Here is a 27,041-nt window from a genome sequence, read left to right on the forward strand (position 1 = left end):
GTTGAGTGTGAAAATCCAATAGGTTTCCCGTATACAAGGTCACGAAAACCTGATGCAGAACTACAACTCCCATGAGACATTGCAAGGCTGACAGTTACAAGCATGGCTCCCATAGGCAGAGGCATGATGGGACTTTTAGTTCTGCAACAGCTGGAGGGCCGCCAGTTTGAGACCCCTGAACAAGAGTCTATAAATGCAGACATGAGTTGGTTGGAGATCAGAAATGCAGAAATGAGCTAATTGGAGGTCACCAGGACCCATTTACTAGTTACCTTGAGGGGGGAATTGTAATATCCTCAGAGACAAAGCTGTCTGATGTGGGCGGAGTCCTGCTTTAGGGGAACCAATCTGCTGATGTCTAGTAATAATCTTTGTATTTCTATTTTAGTACATGGACGGGAGATGAGGAAAACCTCAGAGGATTGTCTCACTTTGTCTCCAGACTGTAAAGTAGAAGGTCAGGACATCACACAGTATTCAGAAGGCCCCACTACCTCCTATATCCTGGTGGTGCCGCACATTGTGGATGGACCATCGTTCTCCTCAAACCCCGAGGAACCTCAGACCGCGGGGGATGGTGCCGTCCTTCAAAAAGACAAGAAGTTTTCCTGTACTAAGTGTGGGAAACGTTTTCGTTTTAAATCCAGCCTCTGTGTACATGTAAGATGTCACACTGGTCACCGGCCATATTTCTGTAGTGAGTGCGGGAAAAGTTTTCCCTCGAAACCACAACTTGTCAGACATCAAAGATCTCACACGGGGGAGAAGCCGTATTCCTGTCGTGAGTGCGGGAAGCGTTTTTCAGGGAAGTCCAATCTTTCCAGACACGAGAGGTGCCACACGGGGACGAAGCCACATTCCTGCCCTGAGTGTGGGAAAAGTTATCTACAGAAATCAGACCTTATTATACATCAAAGATCTCACACGGGAGAGAGGCCATATTCCTGCCCCGAGTGCGGGAAAACTTTTGTACGAAAGCCACTTCTTGCTGCACATCGGAGATGTCACACGGGAGAGAAGCCGTATCCTTGTCCCGAGTGCGGGAAATGTTTTTCACGAAAGTCCCATCTAACTGGGCACCAGATATGCCACACAGGGGAGAAGCCACATTCCTGTCCAGAGTGTGGGAAATCCTACCTACGCAAATCAGACCTTGTTATACATCAAAGATCTCACACAGGAGAGAAGCCGTATACCTGTCCTGAGTGTGGGAAATGTTTTGTACGTAAACCGCTTCTTGATGCACATCGGAGATTGCACACTGGGGAGAAGCCTTATTCTTGTCTTGAGTGCGGGAAAAGTTTTTCTCAGAAGTCCCATCTTAACGGGCATCAAATATGCCACACGGGCAAGAAGCCGTATTCCTGTCCTGTGTGCGAGAAATGTTATCTACAGAAATCAGACCTTGTTATACATCAGAGATCTCACACGGGAGAGAAGCCGTATTCCTGTTCTGAGTGCGGAAAATGCTTTGTACGTAAATCCCTTCTTGATGCACATCGGAGATGTCACACGGGGGAGAAGCCGTATTCTTGCCTCGAGTGCGGGAAATGCTTTTCCCAGAAGTCCCATCTTAATGGACATCAAATCTGCCACACGCGCAAGAAGCCATTTCCCTGCCCTGAGTGCGGCAAATGTTATCCACGGAAATCAGAACTTGCCACGCATCAGAGATCTCATACTGGGGAAAAGCCGTATTCCTGCCCTGAGTGTGGGAAATGTTTTTCACAGAAGCCCTGTCTTTCCAGGCATCAGAGAACCCACACTACCGTGGAGGTGTATTAGTGCAGAAAACCTCTTCTCTATGAACCATATTCTGCCGTATATCAGAGATCTCAGATCGGGAGGAAGCACACCTTGGAGATGAGCTTTAGGTTCAGGTAGACCCCAACCCAAGTTGTCACCCAGTTTGTTCACCTGAACCTTTGACTTCAGTAGACAGAAGTCATTCATTTATTAGTGTTATAACTACGGCTACCAAATACCAACTTCACACTCAAGGCCAACCCCCTGTGATTGGTTGCTAGGACACTGGTGACTGTCTGCATCCTAGCAACCAAGTAGCCAGCATTGTTGGTTGCTAAGATGCATGTGGCTGCACAATATCATTGGTTGCTAGGTTGTATGTGGCCTCCCGGAGTCCCAGGAACCAATGATCCAGCCACCAGCTGCCTTGCTTCAAATTGTAAACTAGCCGGGTAGGCATCCGAGATGATGTCATTGACCAAATATGGTTTTGATGACCATATTGGTTGTAGACATCAGCCAGCATCTCCAGGCCCCTTTATTTAGATTCAGCTGCCAGACAGGGAAATGTCTTCAGCGGAGAGAGTATCAGTGGGAGAAAATCTTCGGTGTGGGTTGTCCGGGGATGGTTCATCGTTTTCGATGTTAGAGAACATGATTGAGGTTGGATTATATTGTGGGATTTTTTTTTAAGGTTCTTTTAGATTTTCTTTTCTTTTATTTCTGTTTTTAGTGAATGAGTAACCAAGAGAACAATGTAGCCTATACCCATAGAAGTAGGGGGGGGGGGAAGATATCTTCTGACCCCCCCCTTATTTTAAAGAGGACTTTCAGATTTTGATATATCATCCCACAGACCCCCACAAGCAGTGATGTGGGGAAGAGGCCATTGTCCTCATCAACATGGGGCCATCCTTCCCATTTTTAAGGCATGTGGCCTGGTATGGTTCAGGAGGCAGATTAGGATCTGATATGGATTTTAGGAAGAACTCAAAACTTCTTTTTTGAAAGTATCTTTTTTTATGGTGTTCCCCCTGCAAATGCTTTTCAGAACCTCATCAAGTATAAGGGAATGGAATGGATTTTAGGGTGACCCATTGCTTTTTCTTTTGTGGGGTTCCCCCTTTAAATCCATACTGGATCTCCTCAAGGTTAAGGGTCTGGTATGGATTTTGGGGGGAGCTCATGCTAATTTTTGTGGGTGTTCACCCTGTAAATACATACCAGCTCTCCTCTAGGTTAAAGGTCTGGTACGGAGTTTGGGGTGACTCCCATGCTATTTTTTTGTGTGTGGGTGTTCTCACTTTAAATCAATTCCAGATCTCCTCTAGGTTAAGGAGGTACCATGGATTTTTGGGAGACCCCATGTCATCTTTTTGTGGGCCCCCCCCCCTTAAATCTATACCAGATCTCTAGGTTAAGGTCTGGTATAGATTTTGGGGGGACCCCATGCCATTTCTTTTTTTAAATCCATACCAGATCTCCTCTAGGTTTAGGATCTGGTATGGATTTTAGGGTTCCCCCATGCTATTTTGTTTGTGGGTGTTCTCACGTTAAATCCATACCAGATCTCCTCTAGGTTAAGGTCTGGTGTGGATTTTTGGGGGACCCCATGCCATTTCTTTTTGTGGGTGTTTCCATTTAAATCTATACCACATCTCTAGGTTTAGGATCTGGTATAGATTTTAGGGTTCCTCCGTGCTGTTTTGTTTGTGGGTGTTCTCACTTTAAATCCATACCAGATCTCCTCTAGGTTAAGTAAATGTAATTTTTTGTTTTAGTAGATTCATGTTTAGGGCATCCCCCAAGCATGGTATTTAAAGGAACTGTGTATTTTTAATGGCATTTTTTTTTAATTTGCATTGGTACATGTCCCTCACGGCAGTGCCCAGCTCCCTGTACCCCCTTTCCCTCAAAAGCTTGCCAAACAGCCTGGTAGAAATAACTGGAAAAGATGACAAGATGTCCTCTCTGGTGACAAGGTTCTGTTGTTTAATTGCTCAATCTTGGGTAGACAATGTGCCTTTTGGCTTTTACCTCTTGTTGACTCATTGATTGCCCCGTTTGTGGACCTTTTTTTTTCTGCACCACCAGCAATTCTTAAAGATCAAATCTGCCTTCCTGTGATCATACATGACTGTCCAAACAGGCCCCCTAAGACTCCTAACTTCCATATGTTTTTCGGGAGAGCATGGTCTATATGCCTCCCAGCCTCTCCAGATCATGGAGCCCACTCTTTCCATCAGAGAAAGAACTCTTCCCCTTCTCTCCTCCTATGACTGAACCTTTAAGAAAGTAACTTCTACATACAGTATCATGGAGCCCACCCTTTCCATCAGAGAAAGAACTCTTCCCCTTCTCTCCTCCTATGACTGAACCTTTAAGAAAGTAACTTCTACATACAGTATCATGGAGCCCAGCCTTTCCATCAGAGAAAGAACTCTTCTCCTTCTCGCCTCCTAAGACTGAACCTTCATGAAAGGAATTTCTCCAGATAATAGAGCCCACCCTGTCCATCGGAGAAAGAACTCTTCCCCTTCTTGCCTCCTAAGACTGAACTTTCAAGAAAGTAACTTCTACATACAGTATCATGGAGCCCACCCTTTCCATCAGAGAAAGAACTCTTCTCCTTCTCGCCTCCTAAGACTGTACCTTCAAGAAAGGAACTTCTCCAGATAATAGAGCCCACCCTGTCAATCGGAGAAAGAACTCTTCCCCTTTTTGCCTCCTAAGACTGAACCTTAAAGAAAGTAACTTCTCCAGATCATAGAGCTCACCCTTTCCATCCGAGAAAGAACTCCTCCCTTTTCTCCTCCTATGACTGAACTTTTAAGAAAGCAACTTCTACATACAGTATCATGGAGCCCAACCTTTCCATCATAGAAAGAACTCTTCCCCTTCTTGCCTCCTAAGACTGAACTTTCAAGAAAGTAACTTCTACAGATCATAGAGTCCATCCTATCCATCGGAGAAAGAACTCTTCCCCTTCTTGCCTCCTAAGACTGAACTTTCAAGAAAGTAACTTCTACAGATCATGGAGCCCACCCTTTCCATTGGAGAAAGAACTCCTCTCCTTTTCTCCTCATAAGACTGAACATTCAAGAAAAGCACTTTCACAGATCAAGGAGCTCGCCCTGTCCATCGGAGAAAGAACTCTTCTACTTCTCGCCTTCTAAGACTGAACCTTCAAGAAAGGAACTTCTCCAGATCATGGAGCTCACCCTTTCCATCGGGAAAATAACTATTTTCTTTCTCACTGCCAAAGACTGAACCTTCAAGAAAGGAACTTCTTCATTTTCAAAGACTTGGTCGGTTGACATTGGTCAAGGAAGGGTACCTGATCTTCTGAGCCTCTCTCTGCAGGTCTCGGCATTCCCTTCTACTATTACTCTTGCAGAGGTCAAAGCATGAGGGGGATCCCATGATCCTGTTGGGGTATAGTTCAAATGGGTTGCCTGTACTAAGGACCAAAGGGAACTGCCACTCAAAAGCTCACAAATCTGTGTTTTCTGGTGCCGGCCAATGGAACTCCTCAATGCTCCGAACATGGAATAGCCACACTTTAAAGACATCAGCCATCACAAAGTTTTATTATTCTAGGACTAGACCACAGAAGAGTCCACCAAGAGACCAAGCCTCACCTTGACATGTTTTACCCATAAAAGGAGCGAGCCCTTATCTCCTACAACGTTTGAAGCCTTTTGGGCATGTATCAAATTTTACGTCCATGCTGCCACAAGAATAACCCTGTTCTGCTTTAATTATCTGTCAATGATGGTTCCCATGGTGCTGTGCTATGCTTTGATGGTGCTATGATCCTGATGTTGCAAACCCTGATTAGGTCATGAGCCGGCACTCTATTATACCCTTTAATTTCGAGGCCCCTTGGAACCCTACATGGCCATGTTGCCTCCCTGGCCTCTCCTAGGCTACTTTTTAGAGCTGTCACTAGAAGATACAATGTTTTTTTTTCCCCAGAGATACCTCATGATGCCTCAAGCGCTTGCGCAGCCATCAGGAATAATCCCTGTAATGTGTTTAATATAATGATTTCCTATGATCATCAGCTCCATCCAGTGGCCATAATGCAGTATTTTCCTGAATTACCTCAATCCAGGAAAATACTGCAATGTGGCCAGTAGGTGGAGCTGACAAAGAAATACACATATTATACCTCTTATGGTGATTATTAAAAAGGACCATGGGAATCCTTGAGGTATCTCGGGAGACACCTAAAACAAAATTGCCATTTTCTTTTTTACAATTGGCCCCTAATCCCCCCAACTTTACTATTAGCTTTTAGCTGCTTTCAGCTCCACATTAGCCAGATACTATAATACTTTTTTGCCACTATAGCACCCCCCCCCCCCCCCCCCGCCCAAGCTCAATGTTTTTTCTCTCCTGTTATAGACAAGGCCTGACGGTCTCTACTAACGTTGACAATATTAGGTGACTCCCTAGAACCCTTTCTGTTTTTTATTGGTTTAGAGTCCCACGGGGACTGCTAGTGTTGATAATTATATATATTGTGTTTCAGATATATCAACCACAATTGTTTGATCTTAGTTGTTCCTTCTGTTACTTTTCTTCCCCTCCCCATCCTCCCCACTTGGTCTCTACTGCCGCTCAACTCCACAGCCTGGTACCCCAATCCTGGGGCCCACTCTGCTGGTGGTGCACCACCTCTGGGTTTCATTTGTGCCACTATTGCCAGGGAGATGCTGTCTCAGGAGTCTATCCTAGTCACACCATATATTCAGTATGGCTAGGCGCTGTAGATACAAAATTTACCCCTTGATGGCCTCAGTTCCCATGCTGAACATAGCTTACCTCTCTACGAATGTAAGTCCTCTCCTGTAGGTTGGCTGACCTACAGCAGAGAACCACGAGAAATGTGGAATGACCAATTCTCCCAAGAGGGGATCAATACCTGCGTATTATATTCCTACTCCTATTAGGAAAAAGAGTGACTGGGAGTTCATGTTCACTCTATGGGCAGCAAGAGAGACCAGGAACCCGCCCCATCTTACTTTTTTCCTATTCACACCAACCCCCATCTCTTCCATTTATTATCTTTCCTGATTCTTCTCCCCCATCTTTTTCTTCTTTTCCACTTCCCCCCTCCCATCTCTCTCCTCTTGTCCCTTTCCCTCCCTCACTTTGCTCTTTTCCCTTTTCTGCTTCCTTGACCCCACTTTTTTTCCCGTTCACTTGCCCGCTTCCCATCCACCATCTTTTTTCCCCACTTACTTTCCCGTTTCCCATCCGCCATCTCTTTCCTTTTTTCCTATTCCTTTGCCTGCTTCCCCTCTTTCATCTCTTTCCTTTTTTCCTGTTCCCTTGCCCTCTTCCCATCCCCCATATATTTTCTTGTTCCCTTGCCCACTTTCCATCCTCCTTCTCTTTCCTCTTTTCCCACATCCCCCCCACCTCTTTTCCCACTTCTCCCATCTCTTTCCTGTTTCCCGTTCCCTTACCCACTTCCTTTGCCCATCTCTTTTTTTCTCATCCCGTTCACACTCCCCCCACCTCTTTTCCCTTTCCCGCTTCCAATCTCCATTCTCTTTCCTCATTTTCTGTTCCCTTGCCCACTTCCCATCCCCCATCTCATTTCTGTTCCTTTGCCACTTCCCACCCTCCATCTCTTTTCCTTTTCCCTTGCCTGCTTTCCACCCTCCAACTCTTTCCTCTTTTCCCACACCCCCACCCCTTTTTCCACTTCCCCTCTCCCATCTCTTTCCTGTTTCCCGTTCCCTTACCCACTTCCTTTCCCCTTCTCTTTTTTTCTCATCCCGTTCATGCTCTCCCCACCTCTTTTCCTCTTCTTTTCCCGTTCTCTTGTCCGCTTCCCCTCTCCAATCTCTTTCCTGATTTCCTGTTCCCTTGCCCACTTCCCATCCCCCATCTCTTTCCTGTTTCCTTGCCACTTCCACCCTCCATCTCTTTTCCTGTTCCTTTGCCTGCTTCCCATCCTCCATCTCTTTCCTATTTTTCCACCCGCACCTCTTTTCCCGTTCCCTTGCCCGCTTCCCCTCTCCCATCTCCTTCCTCTTTTCCTGTTCCCTTCCTATCTGCCATCTCTTTCTCTTTCACTTACCCACTTCCCATCTGCCATCTTTTTCCTTTTTTCCCGTTCCCTTGCCCGCTTCCCATCCTCCATCTCTTTCCTACTCCCCCCACCTCTTTTCCCACTTCCCCTCCCTCCTCTCTTTCCTGTTTCCCATTCCCTTACCTATTTCCTTTACTCGTCTCTTTCTTTCTCTTATCCCTTTTCTGCTCCCCCCACCTCTTTTCCCCTCTCCAATATCTTTCCTCTTTTCCCATTCTCTTGTCCGCTTCCCCTCTCCAATCTCTTTCCTTTTTTCTGTTCCATTGCCTGCTTCCCATCTCCTTTTCTGTTCCCTTGTCACTTCCCATCCCCCATCTCTTTTCCTCTTCCCTTGCCCGCTTCCCACCCCTTATCTTCTTTCCTGTTACCTTGTCACTTTCCATCCCCCATCTCTTTTCCTGTTCCCTTGCCTGCTTCCCATCCTCCACCTCTTTCCTCTTTTCCCCCTTTCCCTGACCCTTTTTTCCCTCTTTTCCCATTTCCTTGCCCGCTTCTTCTCTCCCATCCCTTTCTTCTTTCCCTCGTCCCCTATCCGCTTCCCATCCACCATCTTTCCTCCTTTCTGTACCCTTGCCCGCTCCCCATCTGCCATCTCTTTTCATGTTCCCTTTCCTGCTTCCCCTCTCCTATTGCTTTCTTTTTTCCCGTTCCCTTACCCGCTTCCCTTCCCTTATCTCTTTACTCTTATCTCTTTCCCACCTCCCCACCTCTTTCTTCTTTTCCCTTTCCCGCTTCCCCACCTCTTTCTTCTTTTCCCTTTCCCGCTCTCTCATCTCTTTCTTCTTTTCCCTTTCCCGCTTCCCCACCTCTTTCTTCTTTTCCCTTTCCCGCTTCCCCACCTCTTTCTTCTTTTCCCTTTCCCGCTCCCTCACCTCTTTCTTCTTTTCCCTTTCCCGCTTCCCCACCTCTTTCTTCTTTTCCCTTTCCCGCTCCCTCACCTCTTTCTTCTTTTCCCTTTCCCGCTCTCTCATCTCTTTCTTCTTTTCCCTTTCCCGCTTCCCCACCTCTTTCTTCTTTTCCCTTTCCCGCTCCCTCACCTCTTTCTTCTTTTCCCTTTCCCGCTCCCTCACCTCTTTCTTCTTTTCCCTTTCCCGCTCTCTCATCTCTTTCTTCTTTTCCCTTTCCCGCTCCCTCACCTCTTTCTTCTTTTGCCTTTCCCGCTTCCCCTCTCCCATCTCTTTTCCTGTTCCCTTGCCCGCTTCCCACCCTCTATCTCTCCCCTCTTTTCCCACTTCCCCTCTTCATCTCTTTCCTGTTTCTTCTCCCCCATTCTTTTACTCTTATCCCTTTTTCGCTTCCCCTTTCCTATCACTTTTCTCTTTTCCATTCACTTGCCGTTTTCCTCTCCCCCTCCTCCTTCTTCCTTTCCCACTTCCCCTCCCCCCTTCCCCCATTCTTGTAGTGGAAGGTCGGAATCCAATCAGAAGAAGACACCACACAGCGGAGTGATAACGTCCGCTCATGGGAAACTTTATTACAGCCAGACGGATCTTCAGGGGGTGTATTTATTAGAAATATTACAAAACTGCATAAGCATTCGTTCTGTATGAATAAAGGCAAGAAACGAATGTTATTCGGCTATTTTCCCTCCAAGTCAAATGTTACTCATTCTTACAGAATAGAGTGAATCTAGAAAATACCACATTATACCCACTAGATGGAGCTGATGATGATGGCAAGTAAGTACTTAAGACCATCAGCTCCATCTATTGGCCATAGGGCAGTTTTTCCTGATTCTCTCTATTCTGTTTGAATAAATAACATTCGACCTGGAGCGGAAATCACCTAAAAACATTCAATTTTGCCCACTTTTTGCACAGAGTGCAGTGTTGCAGGACAGACAACTCTGTGAATGTTTTATACATACACCTCTATGTAACAATTCAAACCTTGCTTGGTCTTCGATGGATCCCGATTTTGCTGATTGTATGATTTGTACTTTTTAGGAATAAAAAAAAAAAAGAAATAAAAAGAAAAAATTGTCTCCCGTCGCCTATAATGGGGTTCAGGCACTGCAATTCACAAAGTTCCAGCAGCAGTGACAGTGGAGAGTAGAAGGGGCGTGTCTCTGCTGGTTTAGTCCCTGCTGCACTGTAGTCTGATCTCCCCTGATTTTCAGCAGAAGTCTCTGACCGTCTCTTGTACCATGTCTGCAGTCTCTGACCGTCTCCTGTACTATATTTGCAGTCTCTGACCATCTACTGTACCATGTCTGCAGTCTCTGACCATCTCTTGTATCATGTCTGCAGTCTCTGACCATCTCCTGTATCATGTCTGCAGTCTCTGACCATCTCCTGTATCATGTCTGCAGTCTCTGACCGTCTCCTGTACCATGTCTGCAGTCTCTGACCATCTACTGTACCATGTCTGCAGTCTCTGACCATCTCTTGTATCATGTCTGCAGTCTCTGACCATCTCTTGTATCATGTCTGCAGTCTCTGACCATCTCCTGTACCATGTCTACAGTCTCTGACCATCTCCTGTATCATGTCTGCAGTCTCTGACCATCTCCTGTACTATGTCTGCAGTCTCTGACCATCTCCTGTACTATGTCTGCAGTCTCTGACCATCTCCTGTACTATGTCTGCAGTCTCTGACCCTCTCCTGTACTATGTCTGCAGTCTCTGACCATCTCCTGTACCATGTCTACAGTCTCTGACCATCTCTTGTATCATGTCTGCAGTCTCTGACCATCTCCTGTACTATGTCTGCAGTCTCTGACCATCTCCTGTACTATGTCTGCAGTCTCTGACCATCTCCTGTACTATGTCTGCAGTCTCTGACCCTCTCCTGTACTATGTCTGCAGTCTCTGATCATCTCCTGTACTATGTCTGCAGTCTCTGACCATCTCCTGTACTATGTCTGCAGTCTCTGACCATCTCCTGTACTATGTCTGCAGTCTCTGACCGTCTCCTGTACTATGTCTGCAGTCTCTGACCATCTCCTGTACTATGTCTGCAGTCTCTGACCATCTCCTGTACTATGTCTGCAGTCTCTGACCATCTCCTGTACTATGTCTGCAGTCTCTGACCGTCCCCTGTACTATGTCTGCAGTCTCTGACCGTCTCCTGTACTATATCTGCAGTCTCTGATCATCTCCTGTACTATGTCTGCAGTCTCTGACCATCTGTACCATGTCTGCAGTCTCTGACCGTCTCCTGTACTATATCTGCAGTCTCTGATCATCTCCTGTACCATGTCTGCAGTCTCTGACCATCTGTACTATGTCTGCAGTCTCTAACCTTCTCCCGTACTATGTCTGCAGTCTCTGACCATCTCCTGTACAATGTCTGCAGCCTCTGACCGTCTCCTGTACTATGCCTGCAGTCTCTGACCGTCTCCTGTACTATGCCTGCAGACTCTGACCATCTCCTGTAGTATGTCTGCAGTCTCTGACCGTCTCCTGTACCATGTCTGCAGCCTCTGACCATCTCCTGTACTATGCCTGCAGTCTCTGACCATCTCCTATACTATGTCTGCAGTCTCTGACCATCTCCTGTACCATGTCTGCAGTCTCTGACCATCTCCTGTATCATGTCTGCAGTCTCTGACCGTCTCCTGTACTATGTCTGCAGTCTCTGACCATCTCCTATACTATGTCTGCAGTCTCTGACCATCTCCTGTACCATGTCTGCAGTCTCTGACCATCTCCTGTACCATGTCTGCAGTCTCTGACCGTCTCCTGTACTATGTCTGCAGTCTCTGACCGTCTCCTGTACTATGCCTGCAGTCTCTGACCGTCTCCTGTACTATGCCTGCAGACTCTGACCATCTCCTGTAGTATGTCTGCAGTCTCTGACCGTCTCCTGTACCATGTCTGCAGTCTCTGACCGTCTCCTGTACTATGTCTGCAGTCTCTGACCATCTCCTGTATCATGTCTGCAGTCTCTGACCATCTCCTGTATTATGTCTGCAGTCTCTGACCGTCTCCTGTATCATGTCTGCAGCCTCTGACCATCTCCTGTACTATGCCTGCAGTCTCTGACCATCTCCTATACTATGTCTGCAGTCTCTGACCATCTCCTGTACCATGTCTGCAGTCTCTGGCCATCTCCTGTACCATGTCTGCAGTCTCTGACCATCTCCTGTACTATGTCTGCAGTCTCTGACTGTCTCCTGTATCATGTCTGCAGTCTCTGACCATCTCCTGTACTATGTCTGCAGTCTCTGAACATCTCCTGTACCATGTCTGCAGTCTCTGACCGTCTCCTGTACAATGCCTGCAGTCTCTGACCGTCTCCTGTACTATATCTGCAGTCTCTGATCATCTCCTGTACTATGTCTGCAGTCTCTGACCATCTGTACCATGTCTGCAGTCTCTGACCATCTCCTGTACTATGTCTGCCGTCTCTGACCATCTCCTGTACCATGTCTGCAGTCTCTGACCATCTGTACCATGTCTGCAGTCTCTAACCTTCTCCCGTACTATGTCTGCAGTCTCTGACCATCTCCTGTACAATGTCTGCAGCCTCTGACCGTCTCCTGTACTATGCCTGCAGTCTCTGACCGTCTCCTGTACTATGCCTGCAGACTCTGACCATCTCCTGTAGTATGTCTGCAGTCTCTGACCGTCTCCTGTATCATGTCTGCAGCCTCTGACCATCTCCTGTACTATGCCTGCAGTCTCTGACCATCTCCTATACTATGTCTGCAGTCTCTGACCATCTCCTGTACCATGTCTGCAGTCTCTGACCATCTCCTGTACCATGTCTGCAGTCTCTGACCATCTCCTGTATCATGTCTGCAGACTCTGACCATCTCCTGTAGTATGTCTGCAGTCTCTGACCGTCTCCTGTATCATGTCTGCAGTCTCTGACCATCTCTTGTACAATGCCTGCAGTCTCTGATTGTCTCCTCTACTATGTCTGCAGTCTCTGACTATCTCCTGTACTATGTCTGCAGTCTCTGACCGTCTCCTGTAGTAGGTGCCCCCCTCAACCATACCAAGCCACATGCCCTCAACATGGAGAGAGCTTCCAAATTCCCATGAGCCCCCATCCACAGACCCCCACAACCACCAGGTCAGGGTTGTGGAGTACAGGCCTTTGTACGTGGTTCTGGGATAGAGCTCCTACTTCCCGACCCACCATTATCCCCTAACCTGACCAGGTTTGCATGCAGTTGGTTTCACAAGGATCCTTCTTCTCTATGTGGACACTTCATGAGCTGCACAGTCTAGCAGAAACTTAACGGGGGGTCCTAACTCACTTCACAGCATCAAGAGTACTGAGGATCCTCTTCAGACACATGAAGCAGCCCCAGCCTTGGTCCAACTCCATTTTATTAAAACTGTTCTCAGCACGAATCCATAAAATAACAGCTGGCATCCATTAGACCCATATTGGGTGGCATTGTGCCCGAGAGCAGCTCAACATCAGAAGGTTTTCGGAGAAGATCATTGTTTAAAGTAAAGTTCACCTGAGGAGCTCTGTATGGCGAAATTTTCAGAACTATTATTGATGAAATTGGTAATTTACCAACAACAAAATCATCTGCCTTCAAATTACGCCACTCATCCCTATCCATAATATATTTATATTCATCCTTGGTGGAAGGACCCCTTTAGATCAGTGGTCAGATGGAGAAGGACATTCATACATCGTCATCAGAGAAGACTGTCCCCCTTACAGATCATAGATCCCAGGTGTCACTGAGAGACAGAAATTGTTCATTGCTCATGGAATCCCTAGAACCCTTTGGAGGAACCCTGGCTGAGAAAGGCTGGACTAGGCAGTAATAGATTTCTTTCCCCCTTGGTGGGAGTGGAGATGACCCATCTATAAGGATATACAGTATATACACACAGCACAAGGCTGTGTTCTCACTACGAGACTTTTCTCGGGACTGCAGTTCCTCTGAGCTCCACAAGGTGGTGATCTCACTTCTATCCAGACAGGAAGTCTCTATGGAAGACAGGAAGTGATGTCAGGTATAAATAGGAAGTTCCAGGTGAAAGGTGAGTCGGGAGGAAGTTGTGAGGAGAGATTGCTGGAAGTGGCAGCAGAGGAGGTAATAAGATCTTATTTTCTATTTACACCCAGTAACCCCCCCCCCCCCCCCCGTCATGTCCGTCCTCTTCCTCCATAGTCACTGTGACCTCTTTTACCTCCAGTCGATGATAATACACACATGTTGAACTTCCAGTGACCAGTATGAGAGAGTGAGAGCGATAACACCAAATATAACACACCTTCTCCCCATTCACACCTGAGACCTGTTGTAACACTAACGAGTCACATGACCCCGGGGAGGGAAAATGTCTAATTGGGCCCAATTTGGACATTGTCACTTAGGGGTGTACTCACTTTTGTTGCCAGCGGTTTAGACATTAATGGCTGTGTGTTGAGTTATTTTGAGGGGACAGTAAATTTACACTGTTATACAAGCTGTACACTCACTACTTTACATTGTAGCAAAGTGTCATTTCTTCAGTGTTGTCACATGAAAAGATAGAATAAAATACTTACAAAAATGTGAGGGGTGTACTTACTTTTGTCAGATACTATATATAGTGTGGAATCCTAGATTACCTCCTTCAGGATCAGAACATTCCTCCATATATATATATATACATACATGTCTTCATTATCATCCTTACATGTCTAGGTATCCAATGATAGCACCAATGAGGATGGAGGAGGAACGGAGTCACATGACTGAGAAGATACTAAACCTCACCCTGGAGATCATCTACCTGCTGACCGGAGAGGTGAGGAGGATTCTGGGAGGTCACATGACATCACTCTTATCTCTATTAATAAAACACAGACCTGACCGGAGAGGTGAGGAGGATTCTGGGATTCTAACATGATTTTCCTATTGGTTCTCCAAAACAGAAATTTCCTCTTCTGAAGTCAGGTGATCATATGACCATCACAGTGCCTCCATGTGACTCCCTAAAACCTGAGAGACACAACATGCAGAAGATTCTAGAAGTCACCAAGAAGATGATGGAGCTGCTGACAGGAGAGGTGAGCGGTGCTGGGAATTCTGGGACATTATCCAGTAACAGACAAGGGATGTGTCTGGATGGTGACTGTATCATTGTGTGTGTCAGGTTCCTATAAGGTGTCAGGATGTCACTGTCTATTTCTCCATGGAGGAGTGGGAGTATTTAGAAGGACACAAGGATCTCTACAAGGACGTCATGATGGAGAATCAGCCGCCTCTCACATCACCGGGTAAGAGGAGACTTTATTGTAAAGGAGAGAGCAGTACGGAGGATCCACCTAGATCTCCCATCATCTGATAAACACATAGAAACAATGTATTCAGTCAGTGTGTGTGTTTCCTACAGATGGCTCCAGTAATGGGAACCCACCAGAGAGATGTCCCCGTCCTCTGTATTCCACACAAGAAAATCACACCATCCCTCACTATAACAAGGTTGGTGGAACGGAGCATCTAGAACTTGATAGTGACTCATGGAGGTGATCTATGGACCTTACAGGGTGCGCTTTTCTCTCATTCTCTTGGTTTAGGGTGAAGATCTGATAGATATAGAATTTGAGGTTAAATCAGAAGAAGAAGAGACGTATGTGAGGGATGATCAGCAGTCTATGGAGGAGGATGGAATAACGGGGACATTTATAGAGGAGGACACTCCTACAGAGATCATCACAGGTGGGTCATTAACACTAAATACACTGCTTCACCCATACTGCTCACTGATTGGTCCAGAGTAGGGCGGGGACTGGGTGATATCAGCCTGTAATCCCCTGGTCACTTTCCTGAGCTGTGTTCCCCGTCCTGTATTCCTGTATTTCTCTCGGATAATCTTCCTTCTCTGTGCTGCAGACACAATTTATGTCTCTAGACTGGATTTATGGAGATTCTGGGGTTCAGCTGGCAGCAAAATTATAATTTTTGCCATAAGCGATGCGCAACTTAGGGGGCATTAAAAAGTGCAAATGTGTCCGCAGATGATTAAATGTGAGAACTATTCCTATTGAAAGGAACGTGAGGCTGTGAGCTCCGAAAACTAGTCACGGCCACTCACATGTAAATGCGGGAACCCCCACTGAGGTAACTGGGTGATGTAATTGGCCTTTGGATGCATTCACAATTTTTAATAAACCCTTAGGCACCTGGGTCTTCTGCCCCATGCCCGGGTCTAGCAAGATCTCTGACAGAACAATTCTCCCGGGGTTACTTGCTCTGTTATTTGCTGGCTGTAATTGAATCCTCACCTCTGTTGTACATTACATACTCCTGACCCCTGCACTATATACTTTATGTTGTACATTACATACTCCTGACCCCTGCACTATATACTCTATGTTGTACATTACATACTCCTGACCTCTGCACTATATACTCTGTTTTACATTACATACTCCTGACCCCTGCACTATATACTCTATGCTGTACATTACATACTCCTGACCCTTGCACTATATACTTTATGCTGTACATTACATACTCCTGACCCTTGCACTATATACTTTATGTTGTACATTACATACTCCTGACCCCTGCACTATATACTCTTATGTTGTACATTACATTCTCCTGACCTCTGCACTATATACTCTATGTTGTATATTACATACTCCTGACCTCTGCAATATATACGCTATTCTGTACATTACATACTCCTGACCTCTGCACTATATACTCTATGCTGTACATTACATACTCCTGACCCTTGCACTATATACTTTATGCTGTACATTACATACTCCTGACCCTTGCACTATATACTCCTGACCCCTGCACTATAAACTCTTATGTTGTACATTACATACTCCTAACCTCTGCACTATATACTCTATGTTGTACATTACATACTCCTGACCCCTGCACTATATACTGTATGCTGTACATTACATACTCCTGACCCCTGCACTATATACTCTATTTTGTATATTAAATGGTCCTGACACTCATTCTATAATCCCCTCCTCACTGTCACTCCTAGAAAAGACAGTTCTCGTTGTTTCCTCACTCTCTGACTAAGGTCCATGAATAAAGAAATGAACTGGTAGGAGATCAGAGGACCCATTTACTAGTTACCTTGAGGGGGAATTGTAAGATCCTCAGAGACAAAGCTGCCTGATGTGGGCGGAGTCCTGGTTTAGGGGAACCAATCTGCTGATGTCTAGTAATAATCTTTGTATTTCTATTTTAGTAGATGGACGGGAGATGAGGAAAACCTCAGAGGATTGTCTCACTTTGTCTCCAGACTGTAAAGTAGAAGATGAGGACATCACACAGTATAGTCCAGGAGAAAACCCGGCTACCTCAAATGTCCATCCGGGACCACACAGTGTAGATGGACCATCGTATTCCTCTTATCCTGAGGAACCTCAGACTGTGAGGGACAGTGCCGGACCATCGCATTCCTCTAATCCTGAGGAACCTCAGACTGTGAGGGACAGTGCCGGACCATCGTATTCCTCTTATCCTGAGGAACCTCAGACTGTGAGGGACAGTGCTGGACCATCGTATTCCTCTTATCCTGAGGAACCTCAGACTGTGAGGGACAGTGCCGGACCATCGTATTCCTCTTATCCTGAGGAACCTCAGACTGTGAGGGACAGTCCCGGACCATCGTATTCCTCTTATCCTGAGGAACTTCAGACTGTGAGGGACGGTGCCGGACCATCGTATTCCTCTTATCCTGAGGAACCTCAGACTGTGAGGGACAGTGCCGGACCATCGTATTCCTCTTATCCTGAGGAACCTCAGACTGTGAGGGACGGTGCCGTCCTTCCAACAGATAAGAGGTTTACCTGTCCTGAGTGCGGGAAATGTTTCCATTCTAAATATAAACTTAATGAGCATAAAAGATCTCACACAGGTGCGAAGCCATTTTCCTGCACTGAGTGTGAGAAATGTTACGTGCATAAATCAGCACTTGTCAGACATCAGAGATTGCACACTGGGGAGAAGCCGTATTCCTGTTCTGAGTGCGGGAAATATTTTGTATTGAAATCAGTTCTTGTCATGCATCAGAGATCTCACACAGGTGAGAAGCCATTTTCCTGCACTGAGTGTGGGAAATGTTTTTCACGGAAAGCTAATCTTTTTGTACATCAGAGAGGCCACTTGAGCATCAAACCGTATTCTTGCCCTGAGTGCGGGAAATGTTTTTCACAGAAGTCCAATCTTAACACACATCAGAGGTCTCACATAGGGGAGAAGCCGTAAACCTGTTCTGAGTGTGGGAAATGTTTTTCATTGAAGTCCACTCTTTACACACATCAGAGGTCTCACACGGGGGAGAAGCCGGGGGAGAAGTGTGGGAAAAGTTTTGTACAAAAATCAAATCTTTTCATACATCAGCTATCTCACAGGGGTGAGAAGCCACATTCCTGTCCGGAGTGCAAGAAATGTTTTGTAAGAGAAGCAGATCTTGTCAAGCATCAGAGGTCTCACTCTGGGGAAAAGCCGTATTCCTGTCCTGAGTGCGGGAAATGTTTTTCACTGAAATCCAATCTTAACAAGCATCAGAGATTGCATACGGGGGAGAAGCCATATTCCTGTCCTGAATGCGGGAAATGTTTTTCACAGACGTCTCATCTTGACAAACATCTGAGATGTCACACAGGGGAGAAGCTGTATTCCTGTCCTGAGTGCGGGAAATGTTTTTCACGGAAGTCCACCCTTTACAGACATCAGAGATCTCACACAGGGGAGAAGCCATTTTCCTGTCCGGAGTGTGGGAAATGTTTTACACAGAAGTCAGCTCTTTCCAGACATCAGAGATGTCACACAGGGGAGAAGCCGTATTCCTGTCCTGAGTGAGGGAATTGTTCCTCACTGAAGTCCTGTCTTCCTGTACATCAGGGGTCCCACACAACCCTTGAGGTGTATTAGTGGCTTGAGTGTGGGAAATGTCTTCTATATGAATGTTGGTGGAATGTGGGGAAGAAGCACACCCTGATATACACCTCAGATATACTCCATGGCTGATCTTCATCATGTAAGAAACACTTCATAAGGAGATCAGAGATCACCAAAGACATGGATGAAGTGTTGGCCATTGATAGCAGTAGAAAAATAAAAATGGAGTCCTTACCTTTCATTGGCTGAGTACATTTTTTGATTTAGAGACTTAGAGGTCCATTTCTAAAAAAAATGTTGATCAAATGTGATGCGCATTTACCCGGTCATGACAAATATCAGCTGTATTTTATGTCATACAGTGGTTTCCCATGATAATTGGCTCCATCTAGTGACCATCTTGATGTTCCAATTCTATACTACAGCCAAACTAACCCCCCCCCCCCCACAATGAAAAACTATATTAAAAAAAGTGCTACTAATAAACACCACAGATCAACCAAAAACCGCTCGGTGTGCTGCTGTACTAACAGCCCTCAAATCTGAACAGACACCGAGCGTGAAAAAGACTCCCCACAGAGTACATCTCCCCACCAATATCATTCCTATTTGTTCTAGATCACTTAGGGATGTTGAAGAGCAACATAGCTGTGACGGTAATCACCGTTACTGGGAGTGAAAGACAGATACTTAATGGTTTCGATGGCTTCAAATGGGTTCTGTGTTTACACTTATGATAATGTGTATTGTACTTCAATGTCAGAGACAGGCTCTCCCTATTGTCTGCATATTGAGGTGTGATGTGGATTCTGTTAAGCCTGTCTGTCCCATTGTTAATTGGTAATGAACTCACATTATGTTTCTGTCCAGATGGCTAGATAATTAGTTCAGGTTAATTCTATCTCTGTATACAATTTCTTCTGCATATGATAATGTAATCAGGCACCTGACCTTATGGGGTAATCTGATCAGGAGGGGGATGTGCTCATATGTGTATAAATTGAGTGTGAAACTGTTTAATAAAAGTGAAGATTCCAGTACAAGCTAAGTTGTCGGCTAGCTTTGTATGGGGGCGGCTGGAAAATCTGATATCTATGTCCATGACTGGTAGGAAGCCGTATACTGACGGAAGTCCACAAGTACAGTGTGGGTCGCGGTTCCGTTAGCTAATAAGGGGGCTGGAGGAGCTCAGTTATGAGTAGCGGGTGAGGTGAGTGAGAGAAATTCTTAGACACTCAGTACCCTCCCCTCTCATTTGTAGAAGGAGCAAGCCGATCCAGGGAGATTTGAAGAACTGTAAAGAACTATGGGACACGTAGTTCCCAATACAGGTGGCTCCATTCTAACCACTGCAGACAGGACTACAAACCCCAGCATTCTCTGGCAAGGAAAGAATGAAAGACACCATCTGGTTTGCTGAGGAGAAGTCAGTCACCACGAGGCAGGAGAAGAGACTGGACCCTGGGGAGAGGTGTTGCCTCCTGGGTCAGTCCACCATGTTGTTTCATGCATCCATGGCCAGTTGGGGACATCCAACCTGAGAGAGGGGGATCCCAGGTGCATATCCAGGTGCACCTGCATCGACAGTCATGAAGCACTCCAGTGTGAGGTGACCAGTCGGGTTACCAGAAGAGCCTGTCTGTTCCAGGACATTCATTTGAGCCTAGACCGCAGGATTAGTGAGAGGGCACTGGCCCATCTGCAGGAAAGATGGACACTGCACACAGACAGAGTTACTTCACTTGACAGAACCCGGGACTTATTGGTGCCCTGTTAAGCAGTCACAGTGTCTGACTTGCTATCCGGATAATGTCAGCATACCACAGTTACACTTTGCCAAGCAGGAGTTCTAAGTGCACCAACTAAAGTGACAAGCGGAAGATACAAGGCCTCGTCCTTCTTCCAAGGGACTGAAGTTATTGGTGCCATATGGGCACGCACACACATACTCAGGGCTCTGTATATGTAGTGTGTGCGCGGGGTAGTCTGACTTGGGAGTTTGGCCTCTAAGCACTGAATTAGGTACAGTGTTTGTAGTTTGGACCTGTGGTGTCAGGCGATAGAAGAGAGAGGTCTGACATAGGAGAAAGTCATCAGGTAGCCAAGATTACGATATGGTGGTTCATTGTTGTTTAAGTGCTTGCCTCTGCTTCTGGGGTAGTTATTTTTACACAGAAACCTTATAGAAAAGACATTTCTGTGTTTTACCATAATGTGTGTGTTTTCATTGGTCTTTGCACTTATACTATTGCCAGGTCTGCCAGAGGGGCGGAGATTGTTCTTAGGGTTGAGAGGCAAAGTACAGAACCAATCATACTTAAGCAACTCCTGCAGGGGCTGGACTACATATGGGACATGGAGGAGCTCAGTTGGGGGGTGGGGGTGGAGGAGCTCAGTTATGGGAGATTGAAGAGCTCAGTTATAGGGGATGGAGGAGCTCAGTTATGGGTGATGGAGGAGTTCACTTATAGGGGATGGAGGAGCTCTGGTATGGGGGATGAGGAGCTCAGTTATGGGGGATGGAGGGGCTCAGTTATAGGGGATAGAGGAGCTCTGTTTTGGGGGATGGAGGAGCTCTGTTATGGGGGATGGAGGAGCTCAGTTATGGGGGATGGAGGAGCTCAGTTATGGGTGATGGAGGAGTTTAGTTATAGGGGATAGAGGAGCTCTGTTTTGGGGGATGGAGGAGCTCTGTTATGGGGGATGGAGGAGCTCAGTTATGGGTGATGGAGGAGTTCAGTTATGGGGGATGGAGGAGCTCAGTTATGGGTGATGGAGGAGTTTAGGGGATGGAGGAGTTCAGTTATAGGGGATGGAGGAGCTCATTTATGGGGGATGGAGGAGCTCAGTTATGGGGGATGGAGCAGACTCCGTGATAAAGGCTGGAGGAGCTCAGTTATGAGAGAAGGAGAACCTAAATTATGGGGGATAGCAGGGACTGAGTTATGGGGGATGGAGGAGCTCAGTTAGGGGGGATGGAGGAGCTCAGTTATGGGGGGCTGGAGGAGCTAAGTTATGGTGGATGGAGGAGCTCCGTTATGGGGGCTAGAGGAGCTCCGTTATGGGAATAGAGGACCTCAGTTATGAGAAACGGCTACATACACTAAACGTATCCTCCCTGGAGAAGAGACGCGAAAGTGGAGATATGACTGCTATACTATATGTATTAGGGATCGACCGATTATCGGCAACACCGATATATTGAGGGCCGATATTCACTTTCCCCGATATATCGGAATCGGCCCCTGAGGTTACCGATATTGCCGATATTTAGGAAAAGTGCTATACCGGAGTGATGCCTGCAGCTAGAGGCATCACCCCGGTACCGGTGTTCATAGCCGACGGTCGGCTGACTTGTAATGACAACCAATGTGGCTGAGAAGCCGCTCGGCTGCCATTACAAGGAGCGGGAGGGGACTTCTCCCCCCCCCCTCCCGCCGCCTTCCGCAGCTCGCCCCGGGTCTCCCGTCTGATCGGGAGACCCGGGCATCCTACCTCCACCGCCGCGAAGAGAAGACCCAATCAAAGCCGCATTCAGCACCGAATTAAAAAAAACTGAACATGGCGAGGCCTGTTCTGAGTGGAACCTGTCCTGTTAAACCGCTGTATGGTCTTGGCCTCTGTGCTGCAGCTCATTTTCAGGGTCTCTGCAATCATCTTATAGCCTAGGCCATCTTTATGTAGAGCAATAATTCTTTTTTTTCAGATCCTCAGAGAGTTCTTTGCCATGAGGTGCCATGTTGGACTTCCAGTGACCAGTATGAGAGAGTGAGAGCGATAACACCAAATATAACACACCTGCTCCCCATTCACACCTGAGACCTTGTAACACTAACGAGTCACATGGCACTGGGGGAGGGGAAATGGCTAATTGGGCCCAATTTGGACATTTTCACTTAGGGGTGTACTCACTTTTGTTGCCAGCGGTTTAGACAGTAATGGCTGTGTGTTGAGTTATTTTGAGGGGACAGCAAATTTACACTGTTATACAAGCTGTACACTCACTACTTTACATTGTAGCAAAGTCTCATTTCTTCAGTGTTGTCACATGAAAAGACAGAATAAAATATTTACAAAAATGTGAGGGTGTACTTACTTTTGTCAGATACTGTATATATAATTTTTTTTTTTTTTTTTAAAAAGGTGTCTGAAGAAAAAACGACATGCACCCGCCCGGCGCTCTTATATATAAATATATAAATAAATAAATAAATAGATGTTCAAAATATTGAATACTCAAATTATGATGTGCAAACATGCAATAGCAGCCACTGTGAACAGATCACATCATGAAAAAAAAAATGTGTCCAAATCAGATCACCAGATCATAGCGGTCCGGGGGCAAGGGCTCATGCAGCTGATGCATACAGGCTGTTATGAGTGTGAGATGTGGTGAGTGTCCACTGCTAAGGCCCCTTTCACACATACAGTCCGTTCAGTTCATCAGTTCAGTCACGTCAAATGTATCAGTTTTTCATCCGTTTTTCATCCGTTTTTCGTCAGTTGTCATCAGTTTTTCATCCGTTTTTCGTCAGTTGTTATCCGTTTTTCATCCGCTTTTCATCAGTTGTTATCCGTTTTTCATCAGTTTTTCATCCGTTGTCGTCCGTTTTTCATCCGTTGTCATCAGTTGACATCAGTTTTTCATCCGTTGTCATCAGTTGACATCCGTTTTTCATCCGTTGTCATCCGTTTTTCGTCCAATCCGTTTTTTTGACGGATGAAAAATAGGGCATTCATCCGTTCAAAAAAACGGACATTGACGGAAGTGGATGAAAACGGATGTTAACTGATGATCATCAGTTGTCATCCGTTTTTACATAGAGATGCATTGATGTCCGTTTTTCATCCGTCAACGGATGGATGAAAAACGGACAAACGGACAGCATGTGTGAAAGGGGCCTAAGGGGAGCACGAAAAGGTGTGGTGAAGGCTGCTGATTTCAAGCTAAGGAACACGGGGGGTTTTTTAGCCAGGAGCATTTCAACCTTAAAGTTTTTTCCTTGCTTAAACATTGGACACCATCGTTTCACCTCTTGATGTGAAAGAGACAGTTTTGGATTATGAACCTTCATTGTATTGTCATAGGAGGATTAAGCGCTGCTGAGTGTGTTACACATTAGACTGTTACCAGTATGGTGATCTGATTCGGACACATTTTTTTTCATGAACTGTATATATAATGGCTATTCTAGCATAGGCAGGAAACGTTTCGGTTTCAGATTGCTCAGGAAGACACATGGCCACTCATTGAGTTTTGTCAAGAAGCCTTTTTTTTAGCTATATAAAGAATTCCTTACTATTAGATTGCTAAGAATGTGAAACTCCATTCCACAGTTGGTGGTGTCAGTGGTAAGTGTCGACAATTAAAAAAAAAAAACACGTGAAACATGTGAACACAATATACGGGGATATGGGAAGTGGTAAAGACATAAATACGTACACACACACCTTCACAGGTTGAACTGGATAGACTGGTAGACACATGCAGGACGCAATAATGTGTTTACTTTAGTGTCTGATAGATTTGTCATGTTACTAATTTTGTTTAGTTTGGTTTCAGAATTTGTTCAGTTTCGTTTCCTTTTAGTTAAATTTAGTTTCGTTTTTGTTACAGTTTGTTTTATTTGTTCATTTTCTAACAAATCCCAACTTTTCAGAATGATTAGAATTCGGATGAGTCGAAAAACAATCGACTGTTTCGAATTCTGTGTGAAGAAATAGCTGGTTGTTAAAGCGGAGTTCCGGGCACAAAATCGACCTTTTTTTTTTGTGCCCATCCGCTTGGTCTCCTTCACCTGAAAAGGAATTGGATAGTTAGGTATATATTTTTTTTTTTTACTCACCTTGTAATTGTAGATAGAATATACTCACCTATTCTTCACTTCCTCCCTCTGTGCCGCGGCTCCGCCGTCACTTCCTGGCTTGCGATGATTCCTGGGAGCTGAACGTCATCGCACCCAGGAATCAATGCGACGGCACCGGCCCCGCTCGTCACTTCCGGGGCGACGCCGCATTCCCTGCTAAACAGCTTCTGGGCATGCCCAGAAGCTGTGGAGGAATGCGGCGCCGCACCGGAAGTGACGAGCGGGGCCGGTGTAACGTTAGAATTCCATACCTCGTTAGAATTCCATACCCTCGTCACTTCCTGTCAGAAATAGCTGAGCAGTGTAACATTGCGCATGCTCGAACCTCCGAAAACACCATTGAACAGTTGTGAAGTTGAGAAGTGCGCATGCTCGGAGGGAATAAAATTATGACGGTATTGTGTGTAATGTTATACTTGCGGCGGTTACATAAAAACAGTTTGGCTGCAACATCAATCATCTCCTCTCCTCTCCCTGTCACTTCCCTGATGTCGGCTATTAAATGTAAAAGCGGCGGCGGGTGTATGAGATCTAAATGATGGAGTTGTTGGCTCCGTGATCCGCTTTTATATTTATTATCCGAGAGCAGGGAAGTGACAGGGGAAGGAGCGGAGATGATTTATGTTGCAGAGGAGCTGTTTGAATGTAATCTTGGCAAGTGTAAGTACCGTGAGAAATCCATACCCTCCATAGGTGCACCGGAAGTGACGAGGGTATGGTTTTCTCACGGGTATGGTTTTTTCACGGAACACCGGTGCAGGCGCATTCTGGAAGAAGAAGACACAGAAGAGGACGCAGAAGAGGATCGCGCCGGCTTCAGCTGCCCACAACAGAGATGGCAACGCTGGAGAAGAAATTTTATAAGTGAGTATTTCTTCTTGCAGGTAAGTGCGAACCAGGACAGATCAGAGGCTAGCCATTGTGGAATGTACTAGCCCTGACTGTCCCGGGGGTATGTTCACTGAAAAAATGTTTCTGTGCCCGGAACTCCGCTTTAAGCAACAGGTTGGGACAACTGGAAGTGATGTCAGGTACAGACAGGAAAAGATGTCAGGTATAGACAGGAGTGATGTCAGGTACAGACAGGAAGTGATGTCAGGTATAAATAGGAAGTTCCAGGTGAGAGGTGAGTCGGGAGGAAGTAGAGAGGAGACATTGTTGGAAGTGGCCGCAGAGGAGGTAATAAGATCTTATTTTCTATTTACACCCAGTAACCCCCCCCCCCCCGTCATGTCCGTCCTCTTCCTCCATAGTCACTGTGACCTCTTTTATCTCCAGCAGATGATGATACACACATATATAGTGTGGAAACCTAGATTAACCCCTTCAGGGTCAGAACATTCCCCCACTTACGGGGTCGGAACATTCTCTTCATTTTGGAGATGTGTCACCACCTTTCCCACCAATCACCTTCTCACCTCATCAGTCTATAGTAACAGATTATACGACCTATCACTCCATTCGGAGTCAGTGTGTTCTATGACAATACACTGACAGTATAGTAAAGTTATTGGGGAATCAGGTAATCATTACACCATGCCGCCAAAACACAATGATGGAGTGCCCGAGTCAGGATTAAGGAGCATAGAGCCCTTTACATTGCTGGTCAGGAGGAAGAAAACTTTCCCCGGCCTGCCATGAAGAATATGTTTCATCATTGGTGTCAGAGGGAGGAAAATACTGAGGGTTCTGAGGGAAGGAGAGGAGCTGACGGGGGACTGAGACTGAGGGACTTTGAGGTTAGTGGACTTGAAGGACTTTGGGCCCTTGATATGGATGGTCAGTGGGCAGCAGAGGAGGCTGTAGGGCTCAGGAGGACTCTAAGGTAGGGAGGGGGGACTCTTGGTCTATGATGGCCTCCCACCTACTCTTACTTTTCAGACCTCCTTACAGAACTCCTGATAGGAAATAGAAGCAACCTTCTTACCTCTTCTTACCATCTCACTGGTCAAATAAAAACATTTTCAAGATACCAAGTGGAAAAAACCCATTGGTGGTCACTTGTTCTTAGAGGAGGTCTGTTTGTGCAGCATTGATTATTGGGTGGCCATTGGTCTGAATTGGAGTTCTTGTGGGTCCGTCCAATACCTTCTTATGACACAGGCTCTGGCAGTACCAGGTGCTGGAATTCAGAGCCCCAGGAACCCACCACCACCCTGTACAATGTCCTGGATACTACAGTATACTTGTTAACGAAACCCCTTCCCCTGCTGTTTTCCTTCTACCAACACTGGATTGCCATTGGAGGGAAGAGAACAGACTCCACCCCACAGCTCTCTACCTCACCAGCAGCATCCTCCTGCTATCCAATCCAATCCCTTTTCTTACTGTAGAAAGTGACATCAATCCTGTCAGTCAGCCGGCTGCCGGAGATTAGAGCCTTGCAGCCGGAGTTCTGGCAATTATCCTGATTAGCCGGCAACTCCGGCCAAAAGTCAGCAAATTCCTCTTCCTGGACATCATGATGACCCTCCATTGACCTCAGGGCAAACAAGTCACATGAAGGATCGTATTTATCATTCCGTGTTTG

The 27,041-nt window shown here is 46.1% G+C and overlaps 3 protein-coding genes across 3 annotated transcripts in view; all 3 read left to right on the top strand.

Annotated features, from left to right (window-relative positions):
• LOC309562616 (uncharacterized protein) overlaps positions 1-27,041 on the top strand; it is a 679,009-nt gene that overhangs the window by 512,049 nt on the left and 139,919 nt on the right. The window contains 3 exon segments of the mRNA XM_082266869.1: positions 1,374-1,694; positions 17,585-18,005; positions 18,009-18,586. Coding sequence (XP_082122995.1) covers positions 1,374-1,694; positions 17,585-18,005; positions 18,009-18,586 — 1,320 coding nt within the window.
• LOC309562739 (uncharacterized protein) overlaps positions 1-27,041 on the top strand; it is a 102,765-nt gene that overhangs the window by 4,292 nt on the left and 71,432 nt on the right. The window lies entirely within an intron of this gene.
• Positions 14,482-15,290, top strand: LOC309564125 (gastrula zinc finger protein XlCGF66.1-like; the record flags this gene model as incomplete). The annotated part of the gene is made up of 4 exons (XM_082268754.1): positions 14,482-14,638; positions 14,715-14,827; positions 14,914-15,037; positions 15,154-15,290. 4 exons carry the CDS (start codon positions 14,482-14,484, stop codon positions 15,288-15,290), a joined length of 531 nt encoding a protein of 176 aa, XP_082124880.1.

The sequence above is a fragment of the Pelophylax lessonae genome, assembly GCF_965119305.1.
Source record: "Pelophylax lessonae genome assembly, chromosome: 9".
In the NCBI taxonomy this organism is placed as follows: Eukaryota; Metazoa; Chordata; class Amphibia; order Anura; family Ranidae; genus Pelophylax; species Pelophylax lessonae.